The 24504-nt window shown below is 52.7% G+C and overlaps 2 protein-coding genes and 1 long non-coding RNA gene across 10 annotated transcripts; all 3 read left to right on the top strand.

Annotated features, from left to right (window-relative positions):
- Positions 1–83: 83 nt before the first annotated feature.
- Positions 84–19149, top strand: ARNT (aryl hydrocarbon receptor nuclear translocator). 8 transcript variants are annotated; one of them, XM_066337820.1, is made up of 23 exons: positions 84–220; positions 4600–4711; positions 5850–5894; positions 6675–6719; positions 7612–7656; positions 10000–10213; positions 10431–10644; positions 10728–10793; positions 10910–11009; positions 11352–11417; positions 11525–11610; positions 12010–12086; positions 12247–12381; positions 12814–12888; positions 13675–13826; positions 14695–14805; positions 14993–15068; positions 15460–15583; positions 15874–15964; positions 16350–16449; positions 16710–16869; positions 17297–17451; positions 18022–19149. In XM_066337820.1, the coding sequence occupies exons 1-23, from the start codon at positions 196–198 to the stop codon at positions 18109–18111; spliced, it is 2364 nt and encodes a 787-aa protein (XP_066193917.1). In that variant the 5' UTR covers positions 84–195; the 3' UTR covers positions 18112–19149. The 8 variants fall into 8 exon arrangements, with proteins under 8 accessions (XP_066193917.1, XP_066193915.1, XP_066193914.1 ...); XM_066337818.1 differs by having other exon boundaries at positions 16350–16500; positions 17300–17451; XM_066337817.1 differs by having other exon boundaries at positions 16350–16500.
- On the top strand, positions 2485–3472 carry LOC136372889 (uncharacterized). The gene is made up of 2 exons (XR_010745539.1): positions 2485–2705; positions 3354–3472. It is a non-coding gene; the product is annotated as an uncharacterized lncRNA (long non-coding RNA).
- A 1520-nt stretch (positions 19150–20669) lies between the features above and the next one.
- Positions 20670–24000, top strand: CTSK (cathepsin K). Its single transcript, XM_066337825.1, has 8 exons — positions 20670–21451; positions 22024–22168; positions 22293–22415; positions 22504–22659; positions 22731–22949; positions 23033–23198; positions 23282–23387; positions 23471–24000. The coding sequence occupies exons 1-8, from the start codon at positions 20958–20960 to the stop codon at positions 23568–23570; spliced, it is 1509 nt and encodes a 502-aa protein (XP_066193922.1). The 5' UTR covers positions 20670–20957; the 3' UTR covers positions 23571–24000.
- The last annotated feature ends 504 nt before the right edge of the window (positions 24001–24504 follow it).

The following is a 24504-nucleotide window of genomic DNA, read 5'->3' as shown; positions in this document are numbered from 1 at the left end:
CTCCGTTTGGGCCAATAGTAGTGCTGCGTTTCCCCGTGTCCCTCCCGCCACCCCCCGGTTGAACCAATAGGAGCCCGGCGTGGCGCTGGCCCCGCCCCCGTACCGGCGGGGCTGTGAGGCCGGCGGAGGTTTTCCTGCGCCGCCATCTTGGATCAGCGGAGCGGAGACAGGAGGGGGCGGCCCGGGACCCCCGCCATGGCCGCCACCGCCGCCAGCGCGGGTGAGCCCCGGCGCGGCGGCACAAACGGGGCTGGGGAGCGGGCTGAGGGGTCAGCGGGAGCTCGGGGAGGGCTGCGGGGGGCTCTGCGGGGTGAGGGTGGGCTGAGGGAGGCCTGAGGGGGCCCCGGAAGGCTGAGGGCGACGCTCAGGGGCGGGGGCCGTCATGTGTGGCTCTGGGAGGGACCCTCAGGGGTCCCTGAAGGGCCGAAGGGGCCCTGGAGGGGCTGACAGCGGCGTGAGGGGCCCTGACAGGGGCGTGAGGAGCCGCTGAGGGGCTGAGGGACAGCCCTGTGGGGATTGTAGCGGCGGGAAGCGGGATAATGGAATGGGAGCAGCCTGGAGGAGTCAGGGCTGTGTTCCCTGGCTTTGGGGCGCTCGGGGCCGCGTGTCTGTGGACAGCCGGTGCTTCGGGGAGACACTCGAGGTGAGGGTCCGTGGGTTTGGGGTCCCTGGGCTGAGTTCCCATCATCACTCGTCTGCGTTTCTTTTCCTTGACGGCTTCTGTCGGTTTTAGCCCGTTTTTCAGCTGTGTTTCACTGAGGTTTTCTTAATTCTTAACAAAATCTGCTGCCCGGGTTTGAAGATTTTGCAGGAATCTGTGTCTGAGCTCTGTGAAGGCGGGGGGAGCCCGGAGCACAATGTTCCCTCAGGTTGGTCCCCAGAGCCCACAGCTAACTCCCTGTGCACAGGAAACTGGGAGCTGCTGATCCCTGATTCCTGCCAAAAAAAGCCCCAAGTATGTGATTTTATCAATTTTCTGGCTAAACTGCTCTGAAGTGAGCTTGTATCCAGGGTAGTTCAGCATCTGTGAAGTCGTAATGGATTTACAACGTAGTGGCTGAGGTCAGAATTCGAGCTTGTTTGTGTTTGGGGTGGGTTTTTTGGGGTGTTTTTTTTTGGCGTTAGCTTGTGCTTTGTGGCTCCTCGTGTGGCTTGAGGGTCGTGTGACACGCTCAGGTTTACCCAGGAGTGTTCACTGACACCGCTGAAGGATTCTGGGGTTTTATTTTAACATTTTAGGAAGGTTTTGTGGCTTTTAATGGGGGACGTTAGGGACTCAGACATCCAGTTTAGGAGGAAGGAAGATACTCATGGGTTTAAACTGTGCTTCCAAGCATTTGTGGAATTGGGGTCTTCAGGGTTCCATGTTTTTTAAGAAAGCTTTAAATTCTGAAGGAAAAGAGAAAGAATTTTCACCATCTGTGTTTAATATTTATAATCATGGGCAGGGTGACCAATATTCACTCAATGCTTTTACACACAGGGAGGGAAATACACAAACAGTAAACGTGGAGATTATTAGGAGAATAAATTCTGAAGAATTCTTCCAAATAGTGTGGGTCTTCTTTTCCTTGATGTTAAAAAACAGACTTCGGGGCTCCAGTGAATGCTGGGTAATGCCCCAAAATACACAGAATGTTTTCATTTCAACCTCTTAGCAATGGAAGAAACATTCTTTTCTTAATTTCTATATTTCTTCTTGGAGAAAGTTCTCGTGGGGATGAAAGTGCTGAGCTGGCATTGCATGGGAAACTCAAACAAGCTAAAAACCCCTGCTTCAAAAAATGAATTTAATGTACCCCAGACACAGAAATTGAGATGTTTTGTAAATAAAAAGCCTTAAAAGCAGAAATATCAAAGCACTATAGTTATGAGTGAAATGTAAAGCAGTTTTAAGGCTGGTTTATCTGCTCCCAAAACTGCTTCAAACTTTTTTGGGGGGGCTCACAAATGGGTAAATCTAAAGCAAATATTGTGAGATTTGATTTCCAAATGTGAGCTTGGCAAAGCTTTAGCACAGCCTTGCTAAAACTTCTTCAGCAAAAAGCACCAGTTTTGTACAATAAAAATATAATTTTTAGCTGCAGCATAAACCTCTCATAAATCACAGCTGGGAATATTTGCTGTAATTTTATTTTGGAGCCTTTTTTCCCCGTTGGGATGCCAGTGGTTGCAGCAGAGCCTTTCCCAGGAGAGCTGGGCTGGGAGCCTGGAGCAGTGGGGAGGGTTGGGAGTTACAATCCTTACAAACGTTTCTCTTCTGGCCTTAATTAGCTCCAGCACATGGTGTAGGGAAGCAGGGATGGGTTCTGGGAGGGGCTGGGACACAGATCCAGCCAGGAGGCTGGAAACCCACCTGGGACTTCTTGGAAGTGTTGAGTGGACGCCTCCAGGAGTGGTGAGTGCAGCAGTGCCCAGGAATTCGTGTGCTTCAGGAATTCGCCTCAGCGTGGACGTGCTCGTGTTTGGACTGGGGAGGAGACAGAATTTGGGAGGGAATCTTTGTGTTCCTGTTTCCCAGGAATCCCAAAGGGTGAAGAAGCCCTTCCTGTGCCATCTCCCTGCCCGTGTTGTCCCTGTTTTTGGGAGGTGTGGCAGAGCAGGGCCAGGTCCTGGTGCCCAACCTCGGGGCCTGTCCTGGGCTTACACTGGAGCCACGGGAGGGAAATGTTTCTCAGTGGGAAGCTGAACCTGGAGTGAAGCAGGTTAATCATGGGATGCTGATCCCTGTGTTGGGCTCCTGGGAAATCTTGGAGGCTTGAAAAGCCATTCCCTCTGTCCCCCTCAGCCCTGTGTGGAGCAGAGAACAGCACAGTATCACTTCCTTCCCCTGCCCAGAGCGGAAATTCCTTCCCCTCAAGAAAGGGATTCTCCTCTGTGCTCCAGAAACTTCATTTCTGTTCCCACTGTGTTCAGATGCAGCTGGGGAAAAGGAGGAACCCTCCTGACCTGCTTTGTTCCCACTTGAAACTTCATTTTGTTAAACAAAATCCTTCTGTGTCACCTTGGGACTTCTCTTGGGCGTAAGGCGTGGGGCACAGTGGCATCTGAGTGATCCAAAATCAGTCAGAAAAGAGATGGGAAAGAGTTTCCACCTCTGGTTTTTTTTTGTTCTCCAGATGTTGGATGGGCTGTGCTCGCTCCTGCTGTTGGTTGGGATTGTTGTTGTTGGCTCCTTCAGCTGCCAAGCCTTGAGCTGGATGCTTATTCCATACTGTAGTCACCCCTGGGAAATACTATGGATTGGCAGGGAAAAAGCTTCCTCAGCAACGCCAGCTGCTTGGAGGAAAACAAACCAGGCAGGCAGAGAGGCTGGGAACACTGATGTGGTAAAATATGTTTGATTTTGGCAGAAATACCAAAAATTTGGGAGCGTGTTTGCTGTGAGGTCCAGGCACACCGTGAAGGTGATCATACAGCTCCACTTTTAGCTCTAAATAAACCAATATCCGACTCTGGAAGTGAAATTAAACTATTGTTGGACTGAAATCTGGCTTTGGGGAATGGAGAAGAACTTGGTAACACCAGCTAAAGCCCATTTTTTTCCCCAATTCATTAAACCTGACCTGAGTTCTTCACTTTGTCCCCCCAGTTGTGGCTGTTTCCTGCCTGAGCTGTTCTCGGTGCTGCTGGGGGTGGTTTGGGAAGCCCAATGATGGGTTTTGGGGGGTTTCTGGGTGGCTTTGGGGTCCTTCTGCTTTGATAAAGCAGAAGTGGTTTGGGGGCTGCATCAGGCTCATTTTGCAAAGGTTGTGGTGGAGATTTTCGGGCTGGAGTGACTCTTTTGGGGCAGTTTTCCAGCACATTTACAAACCCACAACTGTTAAAATAAGCACAGAGCTATTTATTTCAGTAATAGGAAAAAAAATTGTGTATAATGGATTTAAAAACTAATTTTCTGATGTGGAACAAACTGAATGTAGAGGAACATTGGCTGGGCTCTGATGGTGATGCTGAGATGTAGATTCAGCATAAGCTATACTGAGTGAGCTCTAAACAACTGCAGGCCCCGTTACCCGTGCTCCTGAACAATCAGGATTAGGGGAAAACACGGGAAAACGGAATGCTGGAGTCCCAGCAGACTGGTTTGGGGTGGAAGGGACCGTAGAGGTCACCTGAGACACCTCACACTCATCCAGGGTGCTCCAGGCACTTGTGGAAGAGCACAGGCAGGCCAGTCACGGTGCCCGGGGTGCCCACTGCTCTGTCCTGGTGAAGACCAGAGGTGATCAGCTGAACAATGATGGGTTTTGAGGTGCTTTACCAGCGTTTGGGTTCGTCCTTTGTCTCAGATTAGGAAATGAACCCTCTGCGGATTGGTGTCATCAGGGAAACTCGCAGCTCTGCTCCTCCTCCCTCCTTCACCGTGCAGCCTCAGCCCCTTCCCTGCTCCCACCAGGCTCCTCCTCTCTTCAAAGGAGAGACCACATCTTTGAATTTGGCAGGCTCAGCTCTCCAGCTGAGGGAGCAGCAGATGAAAGGACACACATCGCCCCAGATGCTGACACACAACTGCTCCTACTGGGGAGTGTTCCTCTGAACCGGAGGGGCTTGGGCATAATCCTGGTTGATTTCCCTGATTTTTCCACTCCTGTTTAGAGATGGCCTCCGATGTTTCCTCGCTGGGTGCAGCCGTGGGCTCCGGGAGCTCGGGGTCGGGAGCTCAGGCTGGAGGAGCCGCTGCTCAGAGGCCCAGCAAGAGACGGCCCGGGTGAGTGAGTGAGTGAGTGACTGAGTGAGTGAGGGCTGGGGCTGTGCTCTCCGGGGAGGGCTGTGGGAAAAGGGCCTTTTTGAGGAAGTTTTGTTCTCCAGAAAGAGCCCTCAGCCTCCTCTGCGGCTGCTTCGAGAAGTTTCCTGGTTCCTTCAGGTGGGCTCTGTCCAGTCCTTTCCCTCTGTGGTCGTGTCTTTGTGCCAGCTACACCCCTTGAAGAGGGGGTTAAGTGACACGTTCAGAGGGGATTCAAAGTTTTGCACCTCACAGAAGGAGCAAATGCTCACCAAGGATTGAGAGCAAGACAGGAGCTGCTGCAAGATCTGGGGGAACAGAGAATCTGGGGTTTGGGGCCTTGCTCCAACCTTTGCAGCTGTGCTGTCCCTGGGAGGGGTAGGGGGAAGCCACAATGTGCTTGTGGGAGGCTTTTTGTTTCCTAAAAATGCCTTTGCAAATTCAAAGGGAGTTGAGTGGCTGTTCCCAGATTTCTGGCAAGGGAAATTGCCTCGTAATTTTCGAGCCAACTGAAATCTGTCTCTGCGCCCCTCCCAGTCACTCAAACCCTTTCCTTCAGCCCCATTTGCTGATTCTCCCACTCCCCTGCAGCTCCTCCCGTGCTGCCTACTCTGCTGCATCCACAGTTTTCCATCCCAGAAGGAAAGGTGAAACATCTTCTGTCCTCCCACATGAGCTGGTCAGAAGTGGGATTTCACCCTGTGTGAGCAAACACTGCACAAGCAGAACTTTAACTCCAGCCATATTTTACCCTCCTCTCTCTTTTTAATTTATATGCACCCAATCCAGGCTTTTGAGCTGAGAATGCTCCATCTGTAGGCTGTTGAGGGTGCCTGATTCTCCTAGGAGATCCAGGCCTTTGGAATAGAAGGTTTGGATGCAGTGAATGCTCCAAGTGGGTTTTCTTCCTTTGGAACTGTTTTTCCTTGCTCTGTTCCTGATAGACACCTAAGAGATGCCCCTTTCCAAACTTTATTGGTTGTTTCACATTAGGATCACTAAGTTGCATTGGGATTACTGAATTTTTCTTTCCAGGAATCATCTGCATTCATGGGAACAGACAGAAGAGTAATTTAAAGGGGAAGCCACTTGGTTGACAGTTATCTTTTTTTCTGTTTTTCAGGCTCGATTTTGATGACGATGGAGAAGGGAACAGTAAATTCCTCAGGTGAGGGAGAACATGGCATCCAAGAGTTTCTGTCCCATGGTCTAGCTGTGTCTGTGTTTTTCCTGGAGCAAGATCTTTCTGCTCCTGTGACTTTTCCTCTCTGGATGCAGTGGGAATTGCTCCAGTTCCTCAAACTCTTCCCTTTCTCCCAGTCAGCAATATTCCTCCATCTCTGTGACTTTTGTTACTGCCTCAGACGTGGTTAATTGAGCCTCATCTGTTGTAAGGATGCTTCAGTTGCAGAGACATCCTTATTCCTGAGGAGTTGGCAAGGCTGCAGGGATCTCCTGGTGATCCATATGGAACACAGAAGAGTTGGAATATCTTGTGTCATTTGTTTGTAGCCTCACTACACAGTTTAGGGTTGAGTAACTGCAGTGATACTGAAATTCCCTGCATTCCCATGCTTTAAGGATGGCTATGGAATGGTTTCAGGATGAGGAATGTAGGATTTACCAAGAGAAACACTTGGATGGGGTGTCAGATTTGGGCCACCTTTGTCTTCCAAGTGCATTTTAATCTGTTTATTGGTGCGGGATTAAACTGAGTGTGATCCCACCATCCTTGATTGGAATGTGGAGTGGAAAACCCCGTGGAGGTGATTCCAGTAGTTCACCCACAGTGTTTGGAGTGATCAGTGACTTGTCCTGCCCACCCACAGCCACCTTGGCCTTTTTAACCCTAGGCATTTTTTTGTGGAAGTTCTTGAACCATGTTTTCTCAGTGGTTTTTTTGGGAAAGAAGGAAGTGTAAACACTTTAACCTCTCCCCTTTTCCTAGATGTGATGATGACCCAATGCCAAACGATAAAGAGAGATTTGCCAGGTAAGAATTTAATTATTTTAAAGCTTTTTGTGCCAAAAAACCTTAACATTAGAGGGATCATGCAGCACCCTTCTCACAATCGTCTCTCTTTGAAGGTGTTTCACAGGATCCACAGATACTCCTTGATTTTTTGGGGCCAGTTAATTGAGTGTGACAATGACATTGCTCTTTTTCACCATTCCTTTCAGCTCTGGCCTTGGACCCTCATTCTTTTCTCCTGCTCAAGAAACTTGCAGAGATTCAAGTTTCCTGCTTAGTACAAGTTTTCCTTGGACAGGGTTTCCTGGCACACGTTGTGATTTGTGTGTTTTGTGGGGAATTGCACATGAGGCATTGTCTGGAGATTGTAGGCAATACTGTGATCAGTTTTTGGTGTCTGACAGTATCTCTGAGTGTTGGGATTGAGCCCAACATTGGCATTTTTACAGCTGTTTGGATCTCTGTTCCCTTCTCTGGACATGGTCCAGCCCATCCATGTCCCTCTTGCCAGGAGGGGCCCAAAACTGCACCCAGGATTTGGGGGTCACTGTCCTGCTGCTACCTGCCAAAGGACTACAGGGAATTCCAAGCTGGGATTCTCCAGCTTTTTAAGTGGTTTGAGTCCTTCTGAAGTCAAGCAAATCAAAAATACGTTAGAAACATCAGAATACTTCTAATATTGGAAATAAGCAAATTAGGTAATAGCCTCAGAAAATGTTTTAAAACTCCAACACATCAGGCACCAATTTAATGTGGAATGTTGCAAACTAGTGACTGTTTTATTTTATGGCATTGCTCCTCTGCAAAACAGACCTGTCCCTAGGCTGGGTTTCCTAGTCCATCTTTCCATTTTTTTTCCATTTCTTTCAACTTTTTTTCCATTTTTAGCTTAGCTGGCTGATTTTATTTTTAGGTCTGATGATGAGCAGAGCTCAGCGGATAAGGAGAGACTTGCCAGGTAGGAGAATGGAGATTTCAAGCATGGACAAGCAGAGTTTTTCCTTTCCTTAATGTTTCTCTAGGCATCCCTTCTTTTTTTTTTTTTTTTTTTTTTTTTTTTTTTTTTTTTTTTTTTCCCTTCCTTCCCTCATCTGCTGCAGAGGATTATCAGACTCCTGGAAATGGCTGTGGAATTGGGATTAGGAGGGGAAAGGCATTGAGGAAAGGCACACCTTATCCTTGGAAGAACATTTTTAGGGAATACATGAAAGGATTTATTTAGCAAAGGCCACAGGGTTGGGCTCCTGCTTTCTCCTGTAGCTTTGCTAACCTGTGCTAAATACAGTTCCTCTTGTCCTGGGTCGAGGTGCCAAGTTATCCATCTGGGAATGGTGTTGGACTCTCAGAAGAGGCAGGAAAAGGTGTGTTAGCTCAGGTGTTTTCCTTCCAAGAAAGGTGGTGTCACTGGAAACAGGACTTTCATTTTTCCATAAGTTTCTATTAATTTTTAGTAATTAATGAGAGACTGCCTGAAACCACCAGAATAGTCCCCTGGAATGCTGCACCAGGAATCCAGGAATGGGCCCTGAGGACACCTGTGCCCTTCATTTTCCACCTTGCAGACTTGAGCCAGTTTTGTCTCTAAACCAAAACCTGCCCCCCAAAGTGCCTTTGCTGGCTGCACTGAGCTGTGCTGAGATATTTGAGATCAGGGAGGCAGAGAGGTGAGGCCTGGGAATACAGGGACCAGCAAAGCCTTCCAAGGGTTTGTTCCCAGGAGCCTGTAGTAAGGAGCATTTCAGAGAACCATGGAGTGGTTTGGGTTGGAAGGGACCTTAGAGCTCATCTCTTTCATGGCAGGGCCACATTCCCAGTCTGCTGTTCCTCTATCCCAGGCTGCTCCAAGCCCCGTCCCGTCCAGCCTCGGACACTTCCAGGGATGGGGCACCCACAGCTTCTCTGGGCAGCCCGTGCCAGGGCCTCCCCACCCTCACAGGGAAAAATTCCTTCCTAGAATCCCATCTAGCCCTGCCCTGTGTCAGTGGAAAGCCATTCCCCCTTGTTCTGTCCCTCCAGGCCTTGTCCCAAGTCCCCCTCCAGCTCTCTTGGAGCCCCTTTAGGCACTGGGCAGGCTCCAAGGTTTCCTTGGAGTCTTCTCGTCCCCCAGGATGGACAATCCCAGTTCTCCCATCCTTTCCTCATGGCAGAGTGACAGTGGGCAAGTAAAATGTAAACGTCTGGTGATTCTCCAGTATCTTTTGCAGTTGAAGGATCTTTGTTTTTCACACCTGAGCTTGTGAGTTTAGAAAAGCTGCCTGACTCAAGGGCGAGGTCACTAAATATCTGCACACACCCTCCTAGTGATAAGTGCTCCATTTTTGTATTTATCCTGTTTACTCACCTGCCTGTCCTTGCTCCTTCCAACACTTCCATCTCATTTCACTTCCCACCATGTGCTTCCTTGCACCTGATCCATCCTTTTGTATAGGAAACCTGGCTTTTAAGCTCTGTTTTGGAAAACCCACCTTAGGAACCCAGTTAAATTATGTATCAATGAGCAAAAAGAACCAAGCTCTGGTCTGTGGAACTGGTGGGAACTGTGCCAAAGGGGTGCCAGGAGCCTCTTTAGGTGGCAGCAATGGTTGCAGTGCCTCTTTAGAGTTCAGTGCCACCACCCAGGTGTTGCCTGGTCCTGGTCTGCCCAGGTTGGTTGGCCTTAATCGTCTCTGCAGAAATGAGGTGTAACCTGCTTGGAACCTTTCCCTGCTGTGATAGTGAAAGGGCTCTTGGTGTCACTGAGAAGTGGCTTCCCAAAGCACTGTGAGGTGAGACCCAGCTAATTCAGGTCACTCAGAGTCCTGAGGTGGCTGGGGTTGGAAGGAGCCTTAGAGCTTGTTCTGTCCACACCTCCCTCTAGCCCAGGTTGCCCAGAAGAGCAGGAACCCAAGTTTCAGCTGCAGACCTGGTGGATCTGATGGTGTAGGTGGTCTCATCCACTCTTGGATGGACAGGGCTGAGGTCACCTGCAGTGAGGTGACTGCACTTTGGGATCAGAGGAGCAGTTCCTTTGGCTTCCTGCAGCGCTGTGTGGTGGATGGGGCAGGTTAGCCCAGCTCTCGTGTCCCCAGGCTCCGGGGAGCTGCTGTGACTTTGAGGAAGGTCCAGGTGTATCCTCTCCTCCTCGCCCCTGTCTCCACGTCCCCTGTGCACGCCCAGCATGTGAGGCTTGACTCCTAATCCTGACGGCCCCGATGCATCTCTGTGTGTCACACCCCTGCCAGCACTGACGTGGGGACATGTCTGAGCCTCCCACCCCTGGTAACTCGACCTTCCTCCTCTTCTCCTCCTCGCCTTGTCGCAGGGAGAACCACAGCGAGATCGAGCGCAGGAGGAGGAACAAGATGACCGCCTACATCACGGAGCTGTCGGACATGGTGCCCACGTGCAGCGCCCTGGCCCGCAAGCCGGACAAGCTGACCATCCTGCGCATGGCCGTGTCCCACATGAAATCCCTGCGTGGCACTGGCAACACCTCCACAGATGGCACCTACAAACCCTCCTTCCTCACCGACCAGGTCTCTGCCCCTATAAAAAAATCCCTCTTTTTATTAAGACTCTTTAAGGTTCTGGAAGGCCGCAGTGAGGTCACCGTGAAGCCTTCTGATCTTAGCCTGATGCTGCTTTGTGGGAATTACAGCAGAAGGGAAAACGAAACGATGGCTAGGGAGGAAAAAGTCCAAACTCAGGGTTGTGTTTTGGCTGTGGAGCTGAGAGGTGTCTGTGTGTCTGCAGGAGCTCAAACACCTGATCCTGGAGGCAGCTGATGGCTTCCTGTTCATCGTGTCGTGCGAGACGGGCCGCGTGGTCTACGTGTCGGACTCGGTGACGCCGGTGCTGAACCAGCCCCAGTCCGAGTGGTTTGGCAGCACCTTGTACGAGCAGGTGCACCCCGACGACGTGGGCAAGCTGAGGGAGCAGCTCTCCACCTCTGAGAACGCCCTCACAGGTACGGCAGCCCGGGCAGGGCGGTGGGGGGCTGGCAGGTGGGACAGCCTGCAGAGGACTTGGATTAAACCCTTCCCTTTGTAGAGGGAACCAAGCCCTGGTGCCTTTCTACCAAGGATGCTGCAGCCCCCCCCGAGAATGCATCTAAAGGTACCACCAGTGACACTCGTGTCCTGCCAGTTCCCAGTACGTTACCTGGTGCCACACCTGTCTTGGTGGGAGGACTCCCAGTGCAGCAGCATCTCTTTTCTCTTCCTGTTTCGTAGGTCGTATTCTCGATTTGAAGACGGGGACTGTGAAGAAGGAAGGGCAGCAGTCCATGAGGATGTGCATGGGCTCCCGGAGATCTTTCATCTGCCGAATGAGGTAGGAAGGAATTCCCTGAGGAAATCTCTGAGCCTAAAGCGGAACTTGCTCCCTAACCCTGGCCCTTCCATGCTTTTGTTTCAGCTTTTTTTGGGCTCATTTTGATGTAGGCATGATAGAACACAGCTGAGCTTTCCCTACAGTCAAGTTCTTGAGATATTTGTTTGCCCTCTTGTTGTAGAGGATCAATTTAAAGTAACAATTCGTTTTAGCCCCAAAGTGTCACTCCCTTGAGTTCTGCAGAACGAGGGGTTTGCGTGATGGAAATTCCTCTTATTCAGGATATCCAAATTATGTTCACGTTGATCGAGAAAGATTAAATCCTTTCTAACCCTGGCGCAGGTGTGGCAACAGCTCTGTGGATCCAGTTGCTGTCAATCGTCTCAGCTTCATGAGGAATCGCTGCAGGTAAATGATACATAAATAGCATATATACACACAACACAGAAATAACACTGCTAAACACCTTGCCTCACCTTCCCCCACTGCAGCACGACCTGTTTCTCTCTCCCAAGGAATGGTTTAGGTGCAGCCAAGGATGGAGAACCTCACTACGTCGTTGTACACTGCACGGGCTACATCAAAGCCTGGCCCCCAGCAGGTAATGATTCACCTGTGTTCAGGTGGGCTGGATTTAAGAGCACATGGTCTAAAGTTGCCATTCCAGGAGCTGAATGTGCCAGGAAGTGCTTTGCAAACGTATCTATGGCTTTTATTTTAAGATTGACCTAATTTTTACAGGTGAAACAGCAGAGATCTCTCTCAGTAGAGGATGAAAATAATATTGAACTGTCTGATGTGCAGCTTTTGCTGAAATTCAGAGATTTTCATTACTTCTGGTGAAAAAAGGAGGGAGGAGCACCTTAATTTACAAAATCCCTTCATGGGGAAGGGTATTGAGTTACAAACCAGGGCAGAGAGGTGTCTTGGAGTCCGTTTATCTGAAATGAGCCACTTTTCTATACTAACCCCACTGGAATTTTTGGCCCTCCCCTCCTAGGTGTTTCCTTGCCTGACGATGACCCCGACGCTGGCCAGGGCAGCAAGTTCTGCCTCGTGGCCATTGGCAGGCTCCAGGTGAGTGCCCTATTTCCCTTTTCCAACACTGCCTTGTCCTGGGAGCCCCCAGATTTAAAATGCTCTGTCTGAAAACATTCCCCGGTCACCGCAAATCCCAGTGCAGGGCTGGCAGCTCAGGGACAGCGAGAGTTGATGGCTGTCCCTGTGTTCCTGACAGGTGACCAGCTCCCCCAACTGCACAGACATGAACAATGTGTGCCAGCCCACAGAGTTCATCTCCCGACACAACACCGAAGGAATTTTCACCTTCATCGACCACCGGTGCGTGGCCACCGTGGGTTACCAGCCCCAGGTGAGGACCTGTAGGAGCTTTTTAAGAAAAAAAGTGCTCTTTGAACTTACTTTTCCTTCTACATCATGGCTCTGCTTGTCCAACAGAGCTGATAAACCATGCCCAGGGCTTAACCCAGACATGTGTTTCTTCTCCACTGGTTGCTTTTCCATGTGTTTTTCCGAGTCCTTTGATCGTGGGAAGGCTGGGTGTCTCTGGATTATGTCAAGTGTCAATTAAAGCAGCTTTTGCTTCAAATTGAGTTAAAGATCAAACATTAATCAAGAGCTGTTGTGCTTTTCTTCTTAAAAACAGCACAGCAGCTCTTGTGCTTGGGTTTTGTAACAGGGATTTGGGGGGAAGGAGCAGGAACTACCTGTCCAAAGAGGATTAATTATGGAATCTGCCTGCCAGATGAACTGACTCAATCTCTCACAATTCCTTGAAAAATAGGAACTTTTGGGGAAAGACATTGTGGATTTCTGCCATCCAGAAGACCAGCAGCTTTTACGGGACAGTTTTCAGCAGGTAAAGCATTGTAGCTGCCCTTTGCATGCAGGGTGCCATTCAAATCGGAGTTCATTCCAAGACTGGAACGTCTTGGTGCTTGCGAAGCAACGAAATTGACTGGAAAACCAAGAAGGAAAACAAAGCTTAGATAATCCTCCTGTGCAAACAGTTGCAGATTTAGTCATATCATTAAATGCAAAATAAAACAGAAGTATCTGATGTCTTAACTCCTGAATCCAGCCTTAACTCCAGCTCTGGCTGCTGGTCCAGTTGGCGTTTAGGGCCAGGGATGTGGCTCCCAAGTGCGTGCTTGACTTGGCTGAAACCCTGGTTCATCTCTAGGGCCCAGCCCAGTGCTGCAGAACCCGCAGTGGAGGTGGTTTTCTTGCCCTGTTGTCGTTACTGTTATTTCTGAGGGCCTTGGACTGGTGGCAGGGCAGGTAAGGCTGCCCCTGTGCTTTCATGACTCCAAAAACCAGCTGCTCATATCCATTGCTCCAAACCGTTGGAATGGGAAGCGACAGCATGTGTTTCATTTCTTGGAGGCTTTTTCATACATCTCACCAGTGCAAAGAGATAAGAGAAGTGAAGCCAAAAAGGGGATTTTAGATTCCCCTCCTGTATCCTTTAGAGGAATCAAGCTATCCCAAGGGAATAATGCCATTTAGTTTGGGAAGACTGAGATGTAGTGGTCCAGGTGTGAGGCAAAGGGCCATTGCAGGGGTCTGTGGGGGGAACTCGTGCTCAGGTTGCTCTTCCCCACCCTTGATCAGGTGCTACTGATGTAATTCCATTTTTTTTTAGGTGGTGAAGTTAAAAGGTCAGGTTCTGTCAGTCATGTTCCGCTTCCGATCCAAAAACCGGGAATGGCTGTGGATGAGAACCAGCTCCTTCACCTTCCAGAACCCCTACTCGGATGAGATCGAATACATCATCTGCACCAACACCAACGTCAAGTGAGTTCCTGCAGAAGGGCTCTCAGGCCAGAACAGCCCAGAGCTGGGGAGCATCAGCCTCTCCCCCTTACAGGCTTCCCATCAGTTTCCACAACTCTGGAGCAGATCCTGAGTCCCTCCAGCTCCCATTCTCTGCTGAGCTGGGCCAGGCACTGGAGGACTACAAAGTGCAGAAATTGTAATGCCTTTGGCTGTTGTGTGGCTTAACAAGCTGCCAAAATTCAGCTCCAGCAGTGCCTGAAATTAGTGAAATCTGCCTTAGAATGCTTTTGGATCCCGGTGACAGCCCAGAGGGTCCCAGCTTTGGGAATGGTCAGAGCTGCTCTCTCTTTCCATGAGGGAGCTCCACACCTCTTGCAAGGACCAAGAACTTGTGTGTGATCTAGAGCTGCAGGCTTGGCAAGGGCAGCTCCAGCAGGCAAACAGAAGGCTGGATTGCCTGGGAAAAGGATTTTTTTTGCCATGAGGCAAAGGAGCACTGCTTCCCTGCAGGGCTGAAATCTGCTGCAGGCCTCGCTTCCTGCCCCATGTCAGAGCTCTCTCTTTGAACTTCTTCATTCCAGACACAGCCATTCCCACATCCAGAATCCCGAAATCCCTGTGGAAGTTCAGAGCAGAGCAGCAGTGTCTGTGTGTTTGTGTTTGAGGTGTGCAGGGACTGAGTATGGAGGAGGGAGGCGCAGCCTGGAACATCCTATTCCATGGCACCATGTTTCAAGGAAACCAAGTGGAAACTCACTCAAAAACCCCTTGACTCAAACAGGGTTTTGCATCTTTGTCCCAGACAGCCACGCGCTGCTACACACAGGACCCAGCTTTGCTACCTGTTGGGACTTTTAAAACTCTTTTTTCTGTATTTGCTTTGAAGGAACTCGAGCCAAGAGTCCCGGCCTGCCCTGGCAAACTCCATGCCAAGGCCTCAGCTGGGGCAGAGCGTCAGCCTTCCCCTGGACATGGGCACGGCCCCACTGCCCTCAAGGTCAGGAGGAGCTCAGCTCCTTTTCCCATTTCCGCCTTGCTCTCACACACCTTTGATTCCCAAATTCCCCTCTCTGCAGCCAGGAGCTCGAGGCTGACAAATCCCTGGTGTAAGCACCCAGAGCTGTTCCCTTGGGAATTATCTTTAGCAGCCTGTGTTCCCTTATTACAGACACTTTCTATTTTAGGCAGCAGCAACCACCCCAGGCAGAGCTGGAAGTGGGCCCAGGAAGGGAGAGCTTGGCTGGCTACGAGCACTCACAGGTGAGTACAGAGGGATTTGGGCACTCCCTGTTTGTTGTGTTGCACTGTTTAAGTCACTCTTTTGCTGGGGGTTTAAAGGTGCTGGCCCCAGGTTGAGGTGGGGTTTTAGGGGAGGGTGTTTCTGCCTTGGTGTTGCTCAATTCCAGTATTTATCATGTGGAATCAGAATAATTTGGGTTGAAAGGAACCTTAAAGCCCTTCCACTTCCACCCCCTGCCATTGGCAGGAACACCTTCCACTAGACCAGGTTGCTCCAAGCCCTGTCCAGCCTGGCCTTGAAGACTTCCAGGGATGTGACTGGGCATCCCACTATCCCAAAAAAGCACATCAGGGAGCTGTGCTCACCTCCCCTGTGCCGAGGTGAGAGCAGCTGCGCCGTGTCCCTCTGCAGGTGCCCGTCCAGCCCGTGAGCGCTGCCGGCCCCGAGCACAGCAAGCCCCTGGAGAAGGCTGAGAGCCTCTTCAGCCAGGAGCGGGACCCACGCTTCGGGGACATCTTCCCTGGCATCAGCACAGGTGGGTCAGCACACGGCTCTGCTCCTCCTGCCCGCTCTGGTCACATCCTTCCTGCTTGTCCCTGTGGAGCGTTGCTCCCTGCTCCCAGTCTGCGGCGGATGCTCTGACCCCAGAGAACCTCCATGGGAGTTTAGTAGAAAATGGAGAGGGAATCAGATTAAACGGGATTTAACAAAATCATCTGGAGTCTGTGTCTGGAGAAGGAACAAAGGAGTCTTCTTTCACACAGACGCATGTTTTTCAACTGATTCTCTGTCCCAGCCCAAAAATCACTAATGCTCTCTCCACAGACCAGAGCAAAGCCAGCACCATGCCAGCCAACCCTCCCCTCTTCGCCCAGGGAAACACCTTCACTGCTGCACGGCCCACTGAGAACTTCAGGTGAGGCTCCACCTGCCCAGCTCCTGCTCCCATTCTGTTTTCTCTGCTGTGCCTTGGACATGCTCAGAATGTAGGTGCCCACAACCCCAGCAGCTCCTCTTAGTTGTTTCCCAGTATAGAATCACGGAATCATTTAGATTGGAAAGGCCCTCTGAGATTGTCAAGTCTGACTGTAAACCCGTGTTTACCACTAACCCCTGTCCCCAGGTGCCACAGGGACATTGTTGGGACACTTCAGGGATGACCACTCCACCCTTCCCAGATGGGCAGAGTTACCCCAATGGTTGGGCTCGTTTCCCTCCACCAATAACTTAAGCAGAAGGGTTTGGTGCCTCTTCCTCCTGTAAGTGCTGTTCCGTGGCCTCAGACTCCTCTTCTGTTCCAGGAGCAGCAGCATGGTCCCTCCAGTGAACATCATCCAGCAGCAGTCCTCCCCCGCCGGCCGGATCTTATCCCAGATTTCCCGGCACTCCACGCCAGCTCAGGTCAGCGGGACCACCTGGGCTCCAGGGACACGGCCGGTGTTCACACCCCAGGTAGCACAGCCCAAACCCTCAGGTGTAGGCCCTGGGTCCCCGCTGCCTTCCAGACCCTGCTCTCCATGGGGAACCATCCTGCTTCCACTCTCCGGCGCTGTGTGTCCGTGTGCTTCCTCCTTTGGGACTAACCTGGCAACTCCTGCCTGAGCTGAGGGTTGGGGTGAATCCGTGCCTCCTCTTCCTCTCATGTTTTTCCTCTCTTACAGCAAGTGGCATCGCAGACAGTGAAGACCCGGCCGCCTTCCTTCGGCATGGGGACATTCCAGGGCACGCCGTCCTCCTTCAGCTCCATGGCAGCGCCGGGATCCACGGCTTCTCCCACCACGGTGCCGTACCCGGCCCTGGCCAGCCGTGGCACAGGCTTCAGTGAGTGCAGCCTGGGGGGCAGAAAAACCCTGGGAGCATCCAGCTGTGGTGGGATGTGCTCTCCATCATTTTTCGTGGGTTTTGAGAGTGCCTAAATGTGGGGAGCAGAGTTGAATCTGTGCTGGCGCTGATCCCCTTCAGTCATCCTCCAACCACAGAGTTGGACTTGGTGGTCCTTGTGGACCCCTTCCAGCTGGGGATAATCTGGGATCATCCCAGCAGATGAATTTTGAACCATTTTAAGTCTGACTGGGAGGAAACAAACCCCTCTGAGAGTCCTTCTGTTCTATCCCATGGCAAACACCTGCGGCAGGAATTCCTGGAGGGCAACCCTGTCCTGTCAGCAGCCTTTCCCCATCCCACGAGAGCGCTGGGGAAAGCACATTCCCAAAGGAGGAGTGGTTCAGTGCCTGTGTTCTCTGTCCAGCAGCCGCGGAGGCAGCGCAGACCCCGGCCCCGTTCCAGCCCCGCGCCGCCGACGCCGTGGGGATGTGGCCACAGTGGCAGGGACAGCACCACGGGCCAGGATCCGGGGAGCAGCACGTGCAGCAGCCCCAGCCCAGCCAGCCTGAGGTCTTCCCAGTAAGATGGGGCTTTGTAACCTCCCGATCTCATGGGATCCACTGGTCTCGAAGTACCCAGAGCTTTTCCTGCTGGTTTACATCAGCCAGAGATGTCCCAAACTCCTGGATAACCTGATGGAGCTGAGTGGGGAGGGCAGGACTGGCTTTGTGTCTTGGTCTGTTGCAGGATCAGTGTGAAATTCCAGTTGGATTAACCCTTCTAATTAATTAAAAAAAAAAAAAGCTACAGTCCAATGAAATTAGGATAATTCCTGAGAATTCATAATCATCTCACCCCAGCTTTCCCAGCAGTTGGTGATTATAGCTTAAATTTGCTGCTGTCCTTATATTTTCCTTGGACAAAGACCCTGTGTTCCTTTGGGAAAGGGACCAGTTTGGACCAGTTTGGTCCATTCCAGCAAACCCATGGCTAAATTGAAACCATGGAATTGTTGAGGTTGGAAAAGCCTCTGAGATGGAGTCCAACTGTTCCCCCTGATTTCCATCTAAACCACCCTGGCACAATTTGAGATTGTTGAACACATGATATTCCAGTTTGGATCCTGACTCTCTGCTTGTATCCCCACAGGACATGCTGACCATGTTGGGGGACCAAGGGCCCAACTACAACAATGAAGAATTCCCAGAGTTGAATATATTCCCTTCTTTCTCCGAATAAAACAAGCCTTAGTGGAAACAACATAAAGCTCTCTACACTATCCACATGTAAAGGAAAACAGACAAGTCTTTTTTCTCAAGGAACTGTCTAAACACTTCCCACCTTCTGGAAGCGGAGCTCCAAGGAGGGATGGCCGTGGAGGAGGAGGTGGTTTGGACACCTCCTCCATGTGGGATTGTTCTGGAAGCTTCAGGACTTGAGTGCCACGAGGCCGAAGGCCCCGTGTTCCCAGAGCCGCTCCCAAGTGGATTTCTTCGGGAGGGATTCCTGTCTGCATCACAGACAGCCCTTCCAAACTTTTAAGGTGGCTTTGACTGTTTTTATTTCATTCTCTGCCGTGACTTTTTCTATAAAACACAAACTATTGGAATTTTTAAATACTGGAAGAAACTCTTCCAAGTGTTATCCCTGTAAACACAATCCTGGAGGATGCTTGAGTAAGAATCCGTGTCCTGAGCCAGTGTTTTCCTCCTTTTTGGAGGGATTTTGGCTGTTTTTGGAGGGTTGTTACGGCGTCTCCAGTCCAGGGTGCTCGATGTGGAGATTCCTGTGTTTGTTTGGAATCTTCTCTCTCCTGTGAACTGTGCAATGAAATCAGTGTGCCCCATGACCCCCTGTTACCCTGGGATAATTAACAAGCCATAAAAATATTACCCATGTAGCTTTCTTCTGGATGAATCAATTTTCCAGCTGATGGTTTCTGTGCTGCCACAAATTGATGTTTTAACAGGTTTTTTGGGATAAAACCTGCTCCACGCTGTCCATGGAATTTTATCACATGTAGATGAGTTCCTTGTCCTCGTTTTGGAGCTGGATGTAGGAGAATCCCTGGATTTCATCAAGGTATTGCCAAGGAACTGTGTATTTTCACTACATTTGCTCACTCACCATCTCCTTAAAGAAGAATTCCTGCCATGGGATGATCCTGTTGCCAAATAACAAACTGTAAGAGGAGAGCTGGAAAAGTAGGGAACAGAATGAATTTTTTTATATATATATATATCTATATATATAAAATTTTTAATTTTTAAACATTGAGTTGGAATCTTCTGGCTTTTTCCATGAGAAAAAAAACCAACTTGTGGCCATCCCTGCTCTCCTCAGGGGCTGGAAGAACCATTTGATTCCCTCTTGCTTCAATTCCAACAGGAAGATGAATTGCAGAGTTGGACTTGGAAGGAAACTTGGCACAACGGCAGCTGGGGAAGAATCCCAAGTTTTTCTGGAAGCCTGGTTTTGTTTTGAGTGGAATGTGGGTGCTCCCCCCTTTCCCCTGCATGTTGGGAGGGCTCTGAGACCCCCAGACTGGTTGTGAGTGTTCTCTCTGCTGGTTGAGGCCAAAGAATGGGGAGACCCTCCCTTTCCAAGAGCTGATTCCAGAGCTGTCATTCCTGAGTAATACCTACGTAGGAAGCTTTGAAACCTTTGTGTCACCAGCCCAGAGAGATTCCTCTTGTAAGTGGAGCAGGAAGCTTTATTTTCCTCTCTGGAAAATTAATACTTGAAGGTTTTGGTTTAGTTGTTTTTTTGGTTTTTTCTTTTGTGGGTAATTTTTGGAGGGTTGGTTTTTGTTTGTTGTTTTTTGTTTGGGGTTTTTTTATTCCAAATTTCTTTGTGGATAAGTGGGAACATCCCATTTGGAGACATCCTGTGATCCACCCTCTCCCGTTATCCAGGGAGTCCTTTCCCAGTTAATGGCCTCCTCACCAGCATCCTATCACATCCTGGGCCCTTCCCCTTCAGCTCCTAAAGGAGGAGGAAAACTCCCATTTCCCCGAGCCCTTGCAGGTCCCATGGTTCTAATCCCCCCCTGCCCCAAATTTTCCAGATCCTGGGAGAACGAATCCAGCTGGAGCAGCCAAATCTCCTGGGAAGGAGGGTGGGGAGTGGCTGACAGGGTTCCCAGGGGCTGCTGCATGGGGACAGGGACAGGCTGGGCCCTTCTCCCCTCTTTGGGAGCTCCACTGTTTTTCCTGGGGGGAATTTTATCCTCCACTCTCTGGGGGGCCAGGAGCTGAACCCCCCTCGGGTGTGTCCCAGCCCCAGGGCCCTCGGCCCAGGGAATTCTGGTCAGCAGAGATTTTCCAACAAGAGATCTTCCCTTTTTCAAATCTTTGTCTCATTTCTGCATCTCTCTGTCCCCGTCTTGGATGAATGTCCCCAAATCCCCAACCCCAGACTCCTGTTCCCTCCCTGTTTTGTCCCTCAGATCCCCTGACCCCCAGTTTGACCCCCAAGCCCCCATCCCACTGTTTCCCCCCTCCATAAGCTTCCTCCTCCCATTTTGCCCCCCAAAACCCTCGTTCTCCCCCATTTCCCCCTGCTGGTCCCCTCAGTTCCTGGTCACTCTCTGCCACGTCAGGGCCTCGTGCTCCAGGCGATGATTCTGCCCTGGAGCCCCAGGGTGACTCAGCCCCCCATCCCTACAGAGGAGCCTCAGGTCACAGGGGGGGTGACCCCTCTCTTGGGGACCCCCGTGGGGAAGGGGTGACAGGGATGGACCCCCACTTCGGTGCTGCTCCATTCCCCTCGCCCCTCTCCCCTCCTTGAGGGGTGATCCATCCTTGTTCCCACGGCTGGAGGATGACGGTGATGGTGTGTGATGATGATGTTGATGTCCCCAGTGTGGCATGTCTGGGACAGGGCACTGGTGCCACCGCGACGTTCCGCCTTGTCCCGGCGGGAGCCGCGTGACGAGGTGACAGTCACTGCAGAAAGCCCCGTCCGGCCCCGCTCCCCCCGGCCGGGCACCGGCCTGGGACCCCCAAACCGGGAACGGGAGGGGCAGCCCTGGGCTGGGACACTGGGGACAGAGGTAGGCTCCTGTTCTCCGTTCCCGCTGGCACATGGTGTCCCCGTGTCCTGGTGTCCTGCGGCTCCTGAAGGAACTCTGTGCCCAGCCCCATCCATTTCGGCCACGGGGAGGACTTGGGGACAAGGTGGGTGTTCCCCGGGGCAGCAGGATGTCCCCAGGGCGGGATATCAGGTCAAGAAAGTGTCCCTGGGGCCGGGATCCTTGGGACAGGAGGGTGTCCGCAGGGCAGGATGCTGGGGTGGGAGGACATCCCAGGGACAAGAGAAGGTCCCAGGGACGGGAGGATGTCCCGGACCGGACCCGCGCCGGGGCTGACTCAGCTCGTCCCGCAGCACCACGTGAAGTCGGGGGCAGCCCCCGCGTCCCCCCTCCTTGTCCCCTCCTTCCCTCCAGCCTATCCAAACCCGATGCCTGCCAAAATTTTCCGGCTGCCTCCAAACTTCCTCAATCCAGCAGCATAAAAGCGCAGCGGCCGAGGCTCCCGCAGGCCCCGTCCCGGCGCTCCCACCGACGGCTCCGTGCTCGGTAAGCGGCGGGGAGGGTTCCCCGCGGGGCGGTGGGTGCCTTTTTCCCCAGGGAAATGGATCCCAGTGGGGATGGGAGGGAACCGGATTCCGTGTGGGACCCTCGGAGGCACGGAAAGGGAAACTGAGGCACTGAACGTCGAGCTGGCCTGGGGGCCCCGACTCGGGGAAGGGTCCCCGTTCCTGCTCCGCTACGAGGGGCTGGGGGCCGCTGGGTGAAGCCAGGGAGGGGCAGGACGGCTGGGACCTTCCCCCGCCTGCACCGTCCGCATCCCGAATCTCCCCCCGGCTCCGGGCTGCGGAACAACGCCGGAGCGGTAACGGGAACCAGCTGTCCCGGCTCATGTGATGCCGGCGCCTGGCCAGCGCTGCCCGCGGGGGTGTCCTGGCCCAAAATCGGGGCAGGAAAGGATCCCAGACCCCAGCCAGGCTTGGCAGGGGGTCCCAGCCCCAAATCAGGGTGTGCAGGGAGTCCCGGCCCCGAGGCAGGGGAGGGTCCTAGTCCTACAGCAGGATGGGCACAGGGTCCTGCCCCCGCCGGGCCCTCTGGCTCAGTCTCTGCCCCATCCCCAGTGTTCAGCTGGTCCCCAGGATGTGGTGGCCCGTGCTGCTGGCCCTGCTGCTCCCTGCTGTGCTGGCCCAATTGCACCCGGAGCGGGAACTGGACACGCAGTGGGAGCTGTGGAAAAAGACCCACCGCAAGCAGTACAATGGGCAGGTACGGGGGGCCGCTGCTTGAGACCCCCAGTGACGTCCCCAGGGTGGGCTGCTGGGGCACAAGGATGTCCCGAGGGCGGGGGGCACAGGCAGGAGCCCTGTCCCAGCACTATGTCACCCCACAGGCAGACGAGGTGACACGGAGGCTGATCTGGGAGAAGAACCTCAAATACATCAACACCCACAATCTGGAGCACGCCCTGGGTGTCCACACCTTCGAGCTGGCCATGAACCACCTAGGTGACATGGTGGGTGTCCCTGGGAGGGGAGAGAGTGGGGCTGAGCACCTGTGGGTGCTCCCACCCACCTGCTCACCCACCACGGCTCCTTCCCCAGACCAGTGAGGAGGTGGTGAGGACAATGACGGGGCTGAAGGTGCCCCGTGGTCACCAACGCCACAACGAGACACTCTTTGTCCCCGACTGGACCGAGAGAGCCCCGGCTGCCATGGACTGGCGCAAGAAGGGTTACGTGACCCCTGTCAAGAATCAGGTAAGATGGGCGTGCCTGGAGCAGGGTGTCACCCCAGTGTCACTCTGGTGTCACCCATTGTGTCCCCACAGGGCCAGTGTGGCTCGTGCTGGGCTTTCAGCTCAGTGGGTGCCCTGGAGGGGCAGCTGAAGAGGAAAACAGGGAAACTGCTGTCCCTCAGCCCCCAAAACCTGGTGGACTGTGTGGCCAACAACGACGGCTGCGGGGGCGGGTACATGACCAACGCCTTCGAGTACGTCCGGCAGAACCGTGGCATCGACTCCGAGGACTCCTATCCCTACATCGGCCAGGTGTGAGGGGGGAACAGCCCCAAATCCCCCTCCAGCCCTGCCATCCCCATCTCACCTCCACCTTCCTGGCCTTCCTTACGCAGGATGAGAGCTGCATGTACAGCCCCACTGGGAAGGCGGCCAAGTGCCGCGGCTACCGCGAGATTCCCGAAGGGAATGAGAAGGCTTTGAAGAGGGCGGTGGCCCGGATTGGCCCCATCTCGGTGGGCATCGACGCCAGCCTGCCCTCCTTCCAGTTCTACAGCCGGGGTGAGGAGCTGGGGGGACATGGGGGGCTGTGGGGCTGCTCAGGGGCCTGAGGCACGCCCGGTGACACCGGCTGTGTCCCCAAGGCGTGTACTATGACGAGAACTGCAACGCCGAGAACATCAACCACGCCGTGCTGGCCGTGGGCTATGGGGCACAGAAGGGCACCAAACACTGGATCATCAAGAACAGGTACAGTGGCATCGGGATGGCTTGGGAATTGCAGGTGGCTGGGGCTCTTCCAGAGGCTCAGGCTCTGCTTTTCCACTTTCCAGCTGGGGCGAGGAATGGGGCAACAAGGGCTATGTCCTCCTAGCCCGCAACATGAACAACGCCTGTGGTGTGGCCAACCTGGCCAGCTTCCCCAAGATGTGACGAGCCCGCCCAGCCCTTCCCTACCCACTGCCCTGCCCTCCAGCTTGGCCTCTTCCCTCCCAAAGCTGATGGTGCTCCCAGGGGGAATTCTTTGTCTCCGTAAGGAATTTTCCCTGGGAAGGGGAGAGACACCCCCTCTTCCGCCTGCAGGGAATGGGGGATGAGCCCCCCTCAACTCTGTTTTCCACATTGTGTCATACTGGCTTCTGCCTTCCCATGGCCTGTGCTTGGCCAGATCCCTGAAGGCCAATGCACCCAGACATGCTTCAGGAAACAGGTTCCACACCAGCCGCTGCCTCAGGCACACTGGGGTAGAGGTGGGATATTCCCAGTGAAGAACACAGACCCCTCTCCCTCCACCTGTATCCCAGTGGAGGCTGCTGAGAATGATGTGACTGTCTTACAACTAAAATTGGGAATAAGGCTTGGACTGGTTTGCTTTGTGCTGGGAAAGGGCCACAGGGATGGGAAAAATTCTTTTTCCTGAAGCGGTGAGGAACCCCGTGTGAGGCAGAACAGGGAGAGGAAGAAGCTACTAGGGAATTTTGGGACGGATGGATGGAGTATTTGGGGAGTAGGGGGTTCTAGGAAGGACAGAGGGAAGGACGGATGGATGGATGGATCCATAGGATGCCTCCAGCCCCATCAGAGTCCCCCAAACTTTCCCCAGGGACCAGTAACTCTTCCCAAGGACTGTCAGCCACGGCTGGGGGGTGCACCATGGGGGATACAGGGATTTGGGGACCTCCTGGGATTGTGGCCATGGTGGGGCACACAAGTGGCAGTGACACTGTGAGGCCACAAGAATTCAGGGAAGAGGTGCACAGAGACCCCTGGGGGGCACGAGGCCCTGAGTGCCCTGGTGTAGGTGAGCATGGTGACCACAGCACACCCCGAAACCAAACACAGGTATCACAGCAGGCCTGGCACACCC

This window comes from Sylvia atricapilla, chromosome 30, assembly GCF_009819655.1.
Source record: "Sylvia atricapilla isolate bSylAtr1 chromosome 30, bSylAtr1.pri, whole genome shotgun sequence".
NCBI lineage: Eukaryota > Metazoa > Chordata > Aves > Passeriformes > Sylviidae > Sylvia > Sylvia atricapilla.
The sequence above is the reverse complement of the archived record's forward strand: the minus strand, read 5'-3'. Positions and strand labels throughout refer to the sequence as shown.

Excerpts from the sequence above, each read along its gene's own strand:
- CTSK (XM_066337825.1), top strand. The coding sequence starts at position 20,958 with ATGGTGTCCCCGTGTCCTGGTGTCCTGCGGCTCCTGAAGGAACTCTGT. Across the intron at positions 21,452-22,023 it reads CACCGACGGCTCCGTGCTCG|TGTTCAGCTGGTCCCCAGGA; the intron begins GTAAGCGGCGGG and ends CCCCATCCCCAG. Across the intron at positions 23,388-23,470 it reads CACTGGATCATCAAGAACAG|CTGGGGCGAGGAATGGGGCA; the intron begins GTACAGTGGCAT and ends TCCACTTTCCAG.
- ARNT (XM_066337817.1), top strand. The coding sequence starts at position 196 with ATGGCCGCCACCGCCGCCAGCGCGG. Across the intron at positions 4,712-5,849 it reads CCCAGCAAGAGACGGCCCGG|GCTCGATTTTGATGACGATG; the intron begins GTGAGTGAGTGA and ends TCTGTTTTTCAG. Across the intron at positions 14,806-14,992 it reads ACGGCCCCACTGCCCTCAAG|GCAGCAGCAACCACCCCAGG; the intron begins GTCAGGAGGAGC and ends TTTCTATTTTAG.